This window comes from Crinia signifera, chromosome 2, assembly GCF_055691185.1.
Source record: "Crinia signifera chromosome 2, ASM5569118v1, whole genome shotgun sequence".
NCBI classification, from domain to species: domain Eukaryota; kingdom Metazoa; phylum Chordata; class Amphibia; order Anura; family Myobatrachidae; genus Crinia; species Crinia signifera.
Genome location: NC_139218.1, coordinates 153,962,809 through 153,976,903, shown reverse-complemented (window position 1 = coordinate 153,976,903; position 14,095 = coordinate 153,962,809). Strand labels below are relative to the sequence as shown.

Here is a 14,095-nt window from a genome sequence, read left to right as displayed (position 1 = left end):
TGGCTGTTCCCTCCTTTGAGCAAGTGCTGCACTGGGTCCAGCCTCGCAAACCGGGCATATATCCCCTTTGGCTATCTGTTCTGGTGTTAAATCAAGCTCACAAATTTTGCAGCAAGATAAAGCCACCGTCCCCTCCCCTAAACCAGCAGAATGCCTGTTTGTCATGTTTATAACCAAACACATTGAAAAATGTCAGGCGTACAATACTGAGAGAAGTATGCTGTGTACTTATGCTGTCTGCTGGAGGACCCTCTGGTCAGCGGGGGATCACGTGGCCCATGAGAAGTAGTGCACTCTGAGAAAACCTTCAGCTCTGCAGCTCCCTGCTTCCAAAGGCGCCAAAACCATGAGTGCAGGAAGAGACCATTGTCCCTGCCAGAGCGGGGTACCTGTCATTTTTTGGTGCCTTCTGCCCCCTATGGTCCGCTCCTGTAGTGTCCTGCTCCTCTTCCTAGTGCCTCCCCCTCGCATGGGGATCACTTGGAAGCTCCCACTAGTTGAGTTCCTGTGACAAGGCTGTGCCCTCCTGCCGGAGTCCAGCCTGTAAACCCGTCCAAGATGGCGGCGCCATCGCGGGAACCCCGTTCCCCCATGGAGAGCAAGTGCAGGGGTCCCCCGGGCCCAGAAAGCCTCAAGTCGTCGTAAGCCAAAAGCGATGTGCAGGGAAACCAGACAGTGTCTCCCTGCGCACAGGATGCGCTTCTGTCAGCTCCTGCTGCGCTCTGTGTGAGGATTCTTAAAGAATCCTCACACTGTTCCTGTCTAAGAGTAAAAATTAATAAGGTACTCTCTACCTAGCACGGCGCCCACGATTTTGATCGTGGGCATTGCAGGCAAAAAAATCGCGGCCATTGAATGCACTAAAAATCGGGTGCGACGCGACCGACGCGATGCCCGCGATTTCCCATAGGGAACAATGTTAAATGTCTCAATTGACCCGATTTTCCTGTTCAATGCCTCAATTGACCCGATTTTTCCATAGGAAACCATGTTAAATGGCCCACAGAGGCCAAATAGCCACCCTGAAGTGTGAAATGGCCCCCCCAATTGTTAACGCCACCCCACGATCAACGTCAACCCGAAGCGTGGCGAGCCCGCGAGGGGCACGCGGTACGCGTCCTACGACCTTTTCATACCCCCACTATCCACGTCGGCGTGGAGTTGAGAATAGAATAGTGTGGCGAACGCAGCGAGCCACCGAGCCCGAAGCGTGGCGAGCCCCGCGGATACCTGTGAAGCACGTGAAGGGACGCGTTTACCTGTGAAGGTATCCGCGTCCCCTCGCCACGCTTCGGGCTCGGTGGCTCGCTGCGCTCACCACACTATTCTATTCTCAACTCCACGCCGACGTGGATAGTGGGGGTATGAAAAGGTCATAGCACGCATACCGCCGCCCCTCGCGGACTCGCCGCGCTTCGGGTTCACGTTGATCGTGGGGTGGCGTTAACAATTGTGGGGGCCATTTCACACTTCAGGGTGCCTATTTGGCCTCTGTGGGCCATTTAACATGGTTTCCTATTGAAAAATCGGGTCAATTGAGGCATTGAACAGGTAAATCGGGTCAATTGAGACATTTAACATTGTTCCCTATGGGAAATCGCGGGCATCGCGTCACACCCGATTTTTTAGTGCATTCAATGACCGCGATGGGCGCCGTGCTAAGTAAAGAGGGTACTTGTGAGTTATCCGGGCGCCCGATTTCAAAATCGGGTCGGATCGGGACATCGCATCGCATGCGACCATCGGATGCGATGCGATGACCCGATTTTTCCATAGGAATCAATGTTAAAATGGACTGAGTCCATTTTAACATGGAATTCAATGGGAAAAAGGGGTCCTTTTCATACCCCTACTATCCAAGTGGGCATGGAGTTGGATATAAACCTGTGGCGAGCGTTGCGAGCCACCGAGCCCGAAGCGTGGCGAGCGTAGCGAGCCCCGCGAGGGGACACGGAATACTGTCCCCTCGCGGGGCTCGCTTCGCTCGCCTCGCTACGCTCGCCTCGCTACGCTCGCCACGCTACGCTCGCCACAGGTTTATATCCAACTCCATGCCCACTTGGATAGTAGGGGTATGAAAAGGACCCCTTTTTCCATAGGAATCATTTTAACATTGATTCCTATGGAAAAATCGGGTCATCGCATCCGATGGTCGCATGCGATGCGATGCGATGCGATATCGCATCGCATCTGATTGTATGCCTTAACTTAAGGCATACAATCAAAAAATCGGGCGCCCGGATAACTCACAAGTACCGCAAAGAGTACCATTAATAAAATAAAAAATCCCTAGCTTTCTTCTTTGGGCTGCTTGTCGCAGCCCTGTTCAGCATAGCACCCACTCCTGTGGGCACCTAAATGGAACTGAGGACACATGATTTATTGCATGTAAATTTAGCACATCAATTGCCAAATCGGAATTGAGGCTCCCAGGGAGCTGCCGGGGGCTCTCAAGGCCAAACTGGTCCGACTTGTCCTCGGGCAACTTGTATGGGGCCTTTAGAAGCCACATTTCAATCGCTTCTTCGCAAAAAGGTCTGGGGAGGCACCAGTGACTGAAATTAGCTTAAATGGTACACATTTAATGCTCTCAAGTGGCAAACCGTTTATGATTATAAAAAGCACACTTCAGTTCTCAAGTGCCAACAAGTGTTTATTTAGCCCACCTGCTCCCAGAGACAGAAATCCTCAAAAGGACTGCTGCCCATACACTTGTGCAATCGGATTCGATGCAACATCAAAGTGATGTCCATCGAACCCAATCGCATCTTGTGGTGCTAAAGTACCCCCTTTACAGCACTCAATGCCGCATGCCATCTTGAGATGGAACATTGGGTGCAGGAAGAGGACGGTCAGAGGGTGGCTTTGTGTAGCGCTAGCAGGCAGCAGGGGTCATCTGTGGCGGCAGAAGCGTTTAAACACTGGGCAGCCCTGATTGGCTGAGCTATCTCAGCCAATCAGAGGGCTTCCCAGTGTTTTAAACACTTCTGCCACTGCTGACTGACTCAAGCTAGCGCTACAGCTACAACACCGCCCTCTGTGTGTCTCCCACTCTGCCAGCGGTCCCTCCGGACCCCTCTTCCCATCCTGCTTAACCCCTTCCCGACATTTGACGTACATTTACGTCATGGTCGGGAAGTACTTCCCGACACATGGCATAAATGTACGTCATGACTTCTAACTGTCACTGCGTCTAGAGACGCAGTGACAGTTAGGTGATGTCTGCTGTCCCTGACAGCAGACATCCCCCCTCGCCGCCCAGGGGGGGCAGGGGTGCCCCCCCCGGTCGGCGATCGCTGTGATTGGCTGTTCAAATCTGAACAGCCATTCACAGCGTTTCCTGTGTTACCGGCGGCTAAGCCGCTCGGTAACACAGGGATCGGTGGTGATCGGTGCTGTCAGGTACAGCACCGATCACCACCGATGTGCAGCCCACCCCTCGCACCCGCCGGGCACTCACCCGGCAGCAGCAGCGGCTCCCACGGCTCCCCCGGAGCGTCTGGAGCGCACGCAGCGCTGCCCTCCTCCCCCCTCCCCCCCGCAGCAGCAGCATCAAGCTGCTGAAAAAGTTCTAAAATAAAATATATGCACTGAAAATATATATATATATATATATATATATATATATATATATATATATATATATATATATATATATATATATATATATATATATATATATATATATGTGTGTGTGTGTGTGTGTGTGTGTGTATATACCCCACCGATCGCCAGCCCCCCCCCCTCCCACCCGGCAGCCCCCCTCCCTCCCACCCACCCGGCTGCCGCAGCGCCAGCACCCCTCCCACCCCCCCGCCAGCCGCAGCGCCAGCCCCCCTCCCAAAGCTGGTAACTAAAATGGGGTCACTTGTGGGGGGGTTCCACTGTATTGGTGCTTCGGGGGTCTTGCTAATGCGACATAGCACCCACCATTCATTCCGCCACCAAAAATCACTCCTTCCCTTCTGAGTCCTGCCATGCACCCAACTGGTATTTTTTGGTCACACGTGAGGCATTGCCGTACTCGGGAGAAATTGGGGCACAGATTTTGGGGTGCTTTGTCTCCTTCATTCCTTGTGAAAATAAAAAATTTTTAGCCAGAACTGCATTTTTGTGTAAAAAATTACATTTTTTTACACAAAAATGCAGATCTGGCTCAAAATTTTTCATTTTCACAAGGAATGAAGGAGACAAAGCACCCCAAAATCTGTGCCCCAATTTCTCCCGAGTACGGCAATGCCTCATGTGTGACCAAAAAATACCAGTTGGGTGCATGGCAGGACTCAGAAGGGAAGGAGTGATTTTTGGATTTTGCAGCACAGATTCTGGTTGAATGACCCCCGAAACACCCATACAGTGGAACCCCCCCACAAGTGACCCCATTTTGCAAACTACACCCTTCAGGGAATTCATCAAGGGGTATAGTGTACATTTCAAACCCCCCGGGGTTTCACCAATTTTGATACAACTGAGCTGTGAAAATGAAAAATTAATTTTTTTCATTTTCACTGCCCAGTTGTACCACAATTGGTGAAACCCCTGGGGGTTTGAAATGTACACTATACCCCTAGATGAATTCCCTGAAGGGTGTAGTTTGCAAAATGGGGTCACTTGTGGGGGGGTACCTAACTTTTAGCATCTTATGGTGCCTAGAAACCTACATGGTGCCTAAAAAATAATCTCATAAAAAGGAGGCTCCAAAATCAAGTAGGTGCTCCTTCTATTATGAAGCCTGTGGTTTGGTCACCGTGCACACTAGGGCCACATATAGGATATTTATGAAAACCAAAGAATTGGGGGAATCAATTTTTAGTCACATTTCTCTAGTAAAATGTACTGTGTTCCTTAGAAAAATGTATTAAATTTGCAAATCTGCAAAAAAAATGAAATTTTGAAATTTCACCTACACTTTATTTTAATTCCTGTGAAACACCTAAAGGGTTAACAAACTTCCAAAATGCTGTTTTGAATACTGTGAGGGGTGCAGTTTTTGAAATGGCATCATTTATGGGGGTGTCTCACATACAAGTCCCTCAAAGTCACATCAGAACTGAACTGGTCCCTAAAAAAATCAGTGTTTGAAATTTTCTTGAAAATTTGAGAATTTGCTATTCATATTTGAAGCCTCCTAGTGTCCAAAATAATGAAAAGGAAGTTGAAATAATGATGGAAACATAAAGTAGACATATGGTCTATGTTAGTTATTAACTATTTTGAGTGGTATGATTATTTGTCTCACAAGCAGAAAATTTAACATTTTGCAAATCGCTAAATTTTCCATTTTTTCACGACATTTTGGTATTTTTCACAAAAAAACACAGACTGTATCGACCCAAATTTACCACTAATTTGAAGTACAATGTGTCACGAAAAAACAATCTCAAAATCACTGGGATAAGTAAAAGCAAAAAAAAGTTATCCCCACTTAAGTGAGACATGTCAGATTTGAAAAAAATGGCTCTGTCAGGAACGCAAAAACTAGCTCTGTCAGGAAGGGGTTAAAAAGCGTTCCCTCTGCCCCCCACCAACGGATTGCATTCGAGAATGTGGTTAAAAACCACATGCAATTGCTCCTGCAATTCGCTAATTATTATGTGCAGCACATAAGACCGTGAGAACCCTCATTTGACTGGCGTGCACATTTGGTGCATACAATCATTTGATTTATCGGCAAGATGTGGTCGAAATCAAATGATTGCATGGAATCTCTCACAAGTGTATGTGCTGCATTAGGGTTACACATATTGTGCCTTTTACTTTACAGCTGGTTTCAGAAGTGGTTCTCCATCTTAAATTGCAAGTAGTTTTATGGCAGCAATTGAACACATGAGAAGCCATAGGGCTGATACAGGGGAGAGGTTAAGTCCTAAAGGAATTGCGTAAAAGCAAAGCGGGGACAGGAACTAAGTTCTCGTTTCCAAGGATGTTGCACCAAAGTAATGGTTCAGTTTATCAATGTACATTGGTTTGGTTACACCACATCTCTTATGCACTCCCTCAAAATAAATCCATCTAAGAAAAAACCCAAATAACACCCTCTTCGTAAAAAAAAAAAACTAAGTTACTTAAGTCCCTATGGCAGGATTATTCAGGCCGTTACAACTGACAATTCTGTAGGGTCATGGGCTAACATGACAGCCAGTTTCATAGCACTTGCGGTGACGGGCTTTGGTACAACCATCTCAGCTTAGTAGAAGGTCGTTAGGTCTACACAAAAAGGTAGGCATGGATTTTTCACTTTTATTTAGCCGACATCTACTAGGGCATGTAGGGAGAATAGCATGGAGAGCTCAATGAGCCATGCTAGGGGACGCAGTACACCATGTCGACATTCGGGACAAAAACCTGAAAACTCCATGTACAGTTTTTGACAGTCAACCTTCAGTGGTCAACACAACGACCCATACCCCTCAGCTTTGTCTCCAAATCTTCCAGTATGCATGGCAGCCATAATTTTAAACAGGACTATCAGATGCCTGCCTAAATGTAAGTTATCTGAATTTGCCATTTAAAAAAATATACTTTTTAAAATTAGTGTCTGCTACTTTAACAGTTTACAGAAACAAAATAATGCAAATTGGATTTTAACACTTACCAAAGCTGATGCACTAGATCTTCGTTGATCTCTTCTCCTCCGACGGCGGTGGCCATTTGGCAAATCATGAAGATATATGCATTCAGATTTAAAAGGGCAATGCCCATTACCTCGTAAGAAGAAGCGGCAGCGTATCTTACTGTGGGAGAAAATTTATGAATGACCATGAATACATTCTACAAGTTTACATGAAAGCAGCAAAAAGCTCCATGTAACAGTAGATCTACAGTAAGTATTACAGGGTAGATCAAAACCAAACTTATTAAGCATCTCTAAATTCCATAGCACCTTGACATCACCGAGTTTCTCAGCCAAGTTCCCCACACTAAAGGTCTCATGGAGATTTTTACCTTATGGGAATGCCACAGGCATGTTTTGCAAAATATTAGTCACATTGTTATTGAGAATTGCTCATGTTGGAGGCCATATTCATATGGATAAACTGCACCCGCCATACAGCTGGTGCACGTTTCCATGATGCAACCTACAGTTTGTGTCATGGTTCGCCAATAGGTGCTATAGCCTGTATTTTACTCCAAACTGCGGCCAGGGGACTCAGTTTTACAAACTGCGGGTCCGCAGGGACTCTACTGCAACAATCCTATATATCTGGAGATGCCTGGCAGCTCTTCTTCTATGCCACCGGGCATTTCAAGAAGAGGTGGGAGGAGTAGGCAGCAGTGCCAGGCCAGAGCAGCGGTGGCACCCAGCTGGGGATATAGAGCAGCAGCACCACCACCGAGCTAGTGGGAGAGGAGCTGTGGCGCCATCCCATTAGAGGAGCAGCGGCACCCTCCAAGCTAGAGAGGAGTGGGAAGCAGCGGTGCTCGGCCAGCTAGAGGGGGAGGGGCTGTGTCACCGGTCCCACAGTCACCATAGAGGAACAGCAGTGGCACCCAGATGGGAGATGGAGGCCCGCCAATGCTGGTAAAAGGAGACCTCCCCGCCCCCCCTCAATTTGCCCCATCACATCAGCCTCTCACTCCAGTCACTACACCCCCACTTGCCCCCCATACACAATCACACCTCGCCCATGCCTCGTCGCCACCGTTCACAGTCAACTCGCCCCCGTCACCACACTACCATCTTCCCCAAGAGGCATTGTAATGACAATAGTAGGGATAAGACCCAGAAAGAGTGGCGTGGGACCTCAACTTTATAAAGTGAGGTGTCCATGGGACCTACATTTTTGTGAACAATTGTGAACTGTTGTGGGTACTTGAAGACTGAGGTTGAGGACCACTGTTCTTAACCATGCATTTAGACAAATGGACAAATTAATGAGCAGCCACCAAGCTCTTATGGATCACTTTCCATACAGCATGTGATCTGGCATTTAAGAGCAGGTTGGATGGTCTTTATAAGTTTCCTCAATTTCTAGCAAATGCTCAGTCAATAGACCCACAGTATCACTTTCATGCATAAATTACACAGGAATAAGAATGGAAAAATGCTTTTAGGCGATAGTCACCCGTGTGCACAGCTGATTGAGCGTGTCAGCAGTTCCTAGCAAAATGGGTGCTAGGATGGATTTGAACTACATCAAACCTAGTGATATGGTGCACATCTAGTGTGTATGGAGAAGCAGACATATGATACATTGGACTGATTGGAGGATTTTTCCTTGCTACTCCCTGATATCCTGTGCACAGCATAACCTGTTCTGGTCAGCACCAGCAGTAACAGAAGCAAGCATCACCATTTCCAAGTATGTGCTGTATACTTTGATATACTATATTAACACAAGTATTTGGCCAGACCTGTTAATTACCGAATTCCAGCATTTCAATCAGCCCTATTGCCATACTGTAGGTGTTTAAAATCAAGCAGCTTGCCATGAAGGTCTTCATTTGCAAACATGTGATACAAAATAATCTTGTTCTGAAGAGCTCATTGACTTAAAGCGAGGTACTGTCATAGGAAGCCACCTTTAAAATAGGTCATCCCTGCTGGATAATGTATAGTCAACTGTAAACAGTAGTAGTCATTACAGTGCCTGTACGTGTAATGGTCAGGGGTCTGCATTATTTTGCCCATATAGTGTGTGTTAACACATGTTGCTGCTTTTGAAAATTTTGGGGGTCATGTAGGGGCTCTTGCTATGGTCACAGCCTCCAGCAGGAAGACAAGCAGGCATCAGCAACCAGTTGAGGCGCCACCATCCCCCGTTCCCTGTCCACCCAGCCAGACGCACAAGAGCTGACGCGGATTCTCAGCCTGCGCCTGCCGATTTCTTGCGTGCCCAGCCAGCTCACAGCTTGCCTGGAAACCGGAGACAGAGAAAGCGTCTGGGGGGAGACACAAATAGATGAAGTGTGAGTACTCACAGTACAGGATTCCTAATAGTAGGCATGACAGCACCAGTAGTACGTAGCTACAGCAAACCCCAGATGTTAGGGCAGAGACGGTTGATAAGTCCTGACCACGGTCATTGGCGCTTGACAGCCAGACTCCTACTCTTTAGAATAAAGCAGGGAAGGGAACTTAATTTACAATAATTTTAAAGTTACTGAGAATCTGGAACCAATTAAATAAATGGATTTTATATTAAGGGTCTGACTGAGATGGATGCTGTTAGTACAGCAGCTGCATCTTTGAATTCACCTGTACAAAAATCTTCAAATGCAGCAGAAGGTAACTTGAGTAAGTCTTCTATAACAAACTTCAAGCATTAAATCACTTGTATGATCAGCCACCTGAGTAATGCAGGATTGCTGGGCCTAATTGTTCACCACTCACAGGAAACAGGAGTGATCTACTGTACTACCAATTTTGGGAATATACTGCCCAGCTCCACCCACCTCAAAATGGTGAGCGACTGCATAGGCTCCTCCCCCATTGGGGATGCCATAGAAACAGGGTTTATGTGCATCTTTAAATCAGGCCCTGATTAAGAAATAAAAGTCGTAGCTTCCTGGTTTTTAAGCAGTTAAGCAATTTTAGGCAAACATGTGAAGTGAATCAACAAAGACAATTTAAAATTTATTTTGACTGGCAGTATATTAACCCTTTGAGGTCCGCACCAAAAAAAAAAAAAAAAAAATGATAAACGGATTTCTCAAGAGTTTGGTAGAGGTCTATATCTCAAAAACTGTGGGGTCTCATTTTAAAAAACTATTGATTGTTGTTAATATTATCCTCAGTGAATAAAAAAAAATGCAAAGAAAAAAATCTTTTCTTTGCTTTTTTGTGGTGCTGGACCTCAAAGGGTTAAGTAAACTAAACTTACTGTACCACATGGGCTTACTCTTACTATGTTGTGTAAACATTGGTACAATCTGCATGAGATTTTGACTACAGATGGAGCGCCTCTCATTCTTTCCGCCAGCGCAGAGGTTTTGGCGATCCTCTTCTTCTTGCGCTCCCATCCGCCAAGGGGTGTGGATGTTCACCATGCAATAAAAGTCGCCACCTCTGGGTGGCTTATGCTCCACCAATCTAGCGGCGGATTGATATACTGTACCGATGGAACGGTATAGACATTCGCCGAGCGGTGCGAGCTTACACGGTATAATACAGTATGAGACGCTTCTGTGTCTCATCACTGTGGCTCCAACTGTACTTCTGCTGTGTGCTAGTATAATTTCTGTGTACTGTGATAATTAATTTTGTCAATGAATACTATTTAACCATTTAAGTGTCCCAGCGCTAACCTTATGTGCTGTCGGCAATAAGGAGTAGAGGTTTCATGAAATCAGCCCTCTCCTAACACATCAGGCGGAATTGACCGCGTATTCAGAGCACAGTGCATTAAAGCTAAATTGAACTTAATCTATTTGGCATACAGATAAGGGAACCTGACTATTAGTGCTATATGGATAAATTAATTTATTTATTAATAGTTTCTTGTATAGCACACACCTATTCCGCAGCGCTTTACAGAGAATATTTGATAATTCACATCAGTCCCTGCCCCAGTGGAGCTTACAATCTATATTAAATGAGCTTAAAGCTTAATTTCTCTGGTTCCGGTGGTCCAATTGGCTCAGAACTGGGTTTGTATGGAAGAGGAGACTTATCTACCAGAAGATATGAACCTCAAGTTTCTGAGATCCCGGAAAGGGTAACTGCAAACATCAGAACCCATGGTGGGTCTGAATTAACGGGTCCATTCTAGTCAATGGGGAAAATTGGGTCTACTTTGCAGACTGGTACCATATGAAAGAGGAGACTCTTGGCTTACAGAGTAGACTAAGTAGTCGTTTATATGACATCAGTAAGGGAAACGGCAAGCATCCGTATTTGGGGTCCCCTCCAATTGCCCACCTACTGTAGCTCATTACTACTGAGTACCGCAAATATGAAATACTGTATATAGAGGCTAAAGACAGTTTTTGCATCCAATAACTTAGGGAGGAGCTTTTATCTATCCCCATTAAACTTTTAGGGATATCACTTATAGCTGTAACTGTTACAGTACAATGCAATAAAAGCTGTTCCTACCTGTGCAGACGCACGGAAAACTTTATAGGGGGCAAGATTTTTGTATTTTAAATACTGTATACTCTGACCTACTGTACTATAGCTGTGTTAAAAAAAAAAAAGAAAAGATCCTTTATGAATCAAACTCAGGCATACTGTAAAACATGCAGTGTGGCACGCTTATGCACTACTTTACAACACTTGACAAGAGCGGCCAGACTTTCCACTCAGATGCATCCTAGCACCTTTTGACCAAAACAATGAGACATTAGTGTCCGTGCCCATGCAGACGCGCGGAAAGGTTAATAGGGAGGCAGTAGTTGTGTTGGAAAAATATAAGTTCCCTTTAATAATAATCCAACTCAAGCATACTGTACTTTAATGTACAACATGCAGAGCGGCACGCTTATCCACTAGCCTACACACCTGATAAGAGCTGTCTATCTACAGTACTGTAGCTTACTGGACAGTACAGTAGTAGCAAAGTAGTTCCTGCTCTACAGAGCTTTTTAATACTGTAGTCACTTCATGCACACATTTCACGCATGGATGATCACTGGAATTGCACTCATTCGGCAATCGCCAAGCTGGTAAAATGTTTTGCGATGCCTTGCGCCCAGGTGGGTTATCACTCTCCATTTTATCACTTCAAGCTTAATACATCTGGTCCTGAGGGGTAGATGTATGAAGCAGTAATAAAGGAGAAATGATAAATGTACTTTATCCCCGGCCAATCAGCTCATAACTGAAATTAAAGGCTGGGTTTTAAAAAAAAGGGGACAGTTAAGAGCTGATTGGCCTGTGATAAAGTACCAGGCACTTTTATCACTTCTCACTTATCACTGCTTCTTACATCTACCCCTGAATGAGGGTGTCAGGGAAAGAGCGAGAGAGAAGGCGCTAAGTAGAGAGGGGGAGAAAATGGTGAGAAGGAGAAAGTCTAGGGGCAGAGATATAAAATGTGTTTAGAAAAAGGGGATTAGGGGGACAGAGCAGGAGAAGGTGACAAGATGGGATTGGGAAGAGAGCATAGGAAAGAGAGCAGAGAGAAAAAAGTAAAGTTACTGGGGTGAGAAAGGGGGCGAGTGACGTGAAAGGGTGAGGGGAGAGGAGGCAGGTCCAGTTTCCCAGGCTTCTCCTACTACCCGGCCACTCATGTCACATGAACTAGAAAACTCCTGCCAGGTCCAGGTATCAAGAAGTGAAGGCACAAGAAGCAGTCTACTGCATAACATAATTGGCTGCAGCAGAGGGCCATTCATTTTGTAAGAGTCCTCAGGCTGCAATTTTAAAGGTAAAATACACGCTACAGTGCATATTTGCAATCATCGTTATGTCACCTGCTAATTGGTACTGCTGCAGCAGGGGCAGGCAGCACTGGCCAGTGTCAAGTTTCTCAATTCCTAGACGTGTACCATCTAAAAGAACCACCTTATGGACTGCAAGCAAATTCCAGAAATTCAGCAGACTTCTTGGTAATCTAAAACTGGTGATAACCCTAGCTGTATTAATTATCCATATTCAGTAACAGGGAAGCCTTTTATTCCAATCAATGGGGGGGGGGGGGACATTTTCAAAAAGTGGACATAACATGCAATATTTTGCGCTTCCCTAAATTTGCAATTTAGGGATTTCTTAAGTTAACTTTAAAGAACCAAAAAGTAATTTAAAACCATTTACATGGCCTCTGAACATTCATCCAGTTTGGATTCACAGATTATACTTAAAGAAAAAAACAAACACAATTCCTACAGTAACACAACCTTGATGTCTATGCAATTTTAAGAAGGTATATGTAACTACTTTGCAGTCAGACCACCTAAAATAATTAAACCTTTTTCCCTGCACTCAAATTACCAAAAGAACAAGGACTAGGGAGAAACCTGTCCATTTGTTTTTCTTTTGCTCACCTCTAAACCCAAATTTGGCCAGCCAGGAATAACCATAAATCCCTGTACACACGAGGCGATTTTAACCAGTATTACCAGCTAAATGGTCGCTGAGGGACCATATAGCTGTGTTTTTTGGGTGTTAAATCACTAGGAGCGTGCTCCCACAGCCAGCCCTTAATGGTCACTGGAGCATGTACCTTTAATTATGGCTAAAAATTGCTTGCCGTTTTGTGTACAATGCACTCTGCACCAGCGAGTTCTAGTCAAAATAAAATAGGTTATTTAACCCCTTCAGTGGTAATCCCGAGAATGTTCCAGGCTGTGCCTCAGTGTCCAGTCTGGCAAACCTGGAAAATTCTTGGGATTTCCACTGTTTAGAGCCAGGCAGCGCTGCTGAGTTAATCGCTTAACTCAGGCAGCTTACTCTCCTCCATCGCAGCTCCTCCTCCCCCCCTGGCTTTTCTATTCAAGTCTCTGGCCCCGGCTACGGACATGCCGGATGCAGAGCTGTGGCGCAGGGCCTGGCAGCAGCTGGCATAGTGTTCAGCGGCACTGCCCGGCCCAGGGGGACAGTGGTGTTTTTTTTTTAGGTAGTGATCCTCCTAAAAAAAAATCCGCCCAGTGGGGAGCGCTACCTTAAAAAAACAAAACGCTTGTCGCTGATGAAACCTGTACACTGAGCAATATGGTCACTGAGCAATATACTGCAGAGAGATATGAAGCCAAAATTGCTGAGCAAACATTGCACATGGTGTACACACCGATATCCAGAATAAACCCCTGGATCAGCTCACAGATCAGAAGGGACAGTGCTATAATACACACTATGCAAGATGCTCAGTCAATGTTATCTTTAAAAATTTCCCTTGAACTCCCCAAAGCACCAGGATCAATAGTGTTGAAATTCATAATGTTGAAATTCATAGTACTGCAATTCATTTTCTTTTTTACTCATCTATGTATTCTAAGGTGCTGCAGAACCCTTGTGGCACCATATAAATAATGATTACACACTAGAATATATGAACGACAGTACCAGGCGTTTGAATAGCTGATTTGTCTACACAGCACTATGAAGCTTTGTACAAAAATGAGCAAGTCTGGTGCTGTGACAATTGTGGCACACCATCTTACTTGTCGTAGTGAGAGTATTCAATTGACCCTATTTTACATCCAAGATCACTTA

The 14,095-nt window shown here is 45.4% G+C and overlaps 1 protein-coding gene across 1 annotated transcript in view; it reads right to left on the bottom strand.

Annotated features, from left to right (window-relative positions):
- Positions 1-14,095, bottom strand: part of LOC146060188 (uncharacterized) — an 83,515-nt gene that overhangs the window by 25,315 nt on the left and 44,105 nt on the right. The window contains exon 7 of the mRNA XM_083173148.1: positions 6,596-6,734. Coding sequence (XP_083029274.1) covers positions 6,596-6,734 — 139 coding nt within the window. The remainder of the gene's footprint in view (positions 1-6,595; positions 6,735-14,095) is intronic.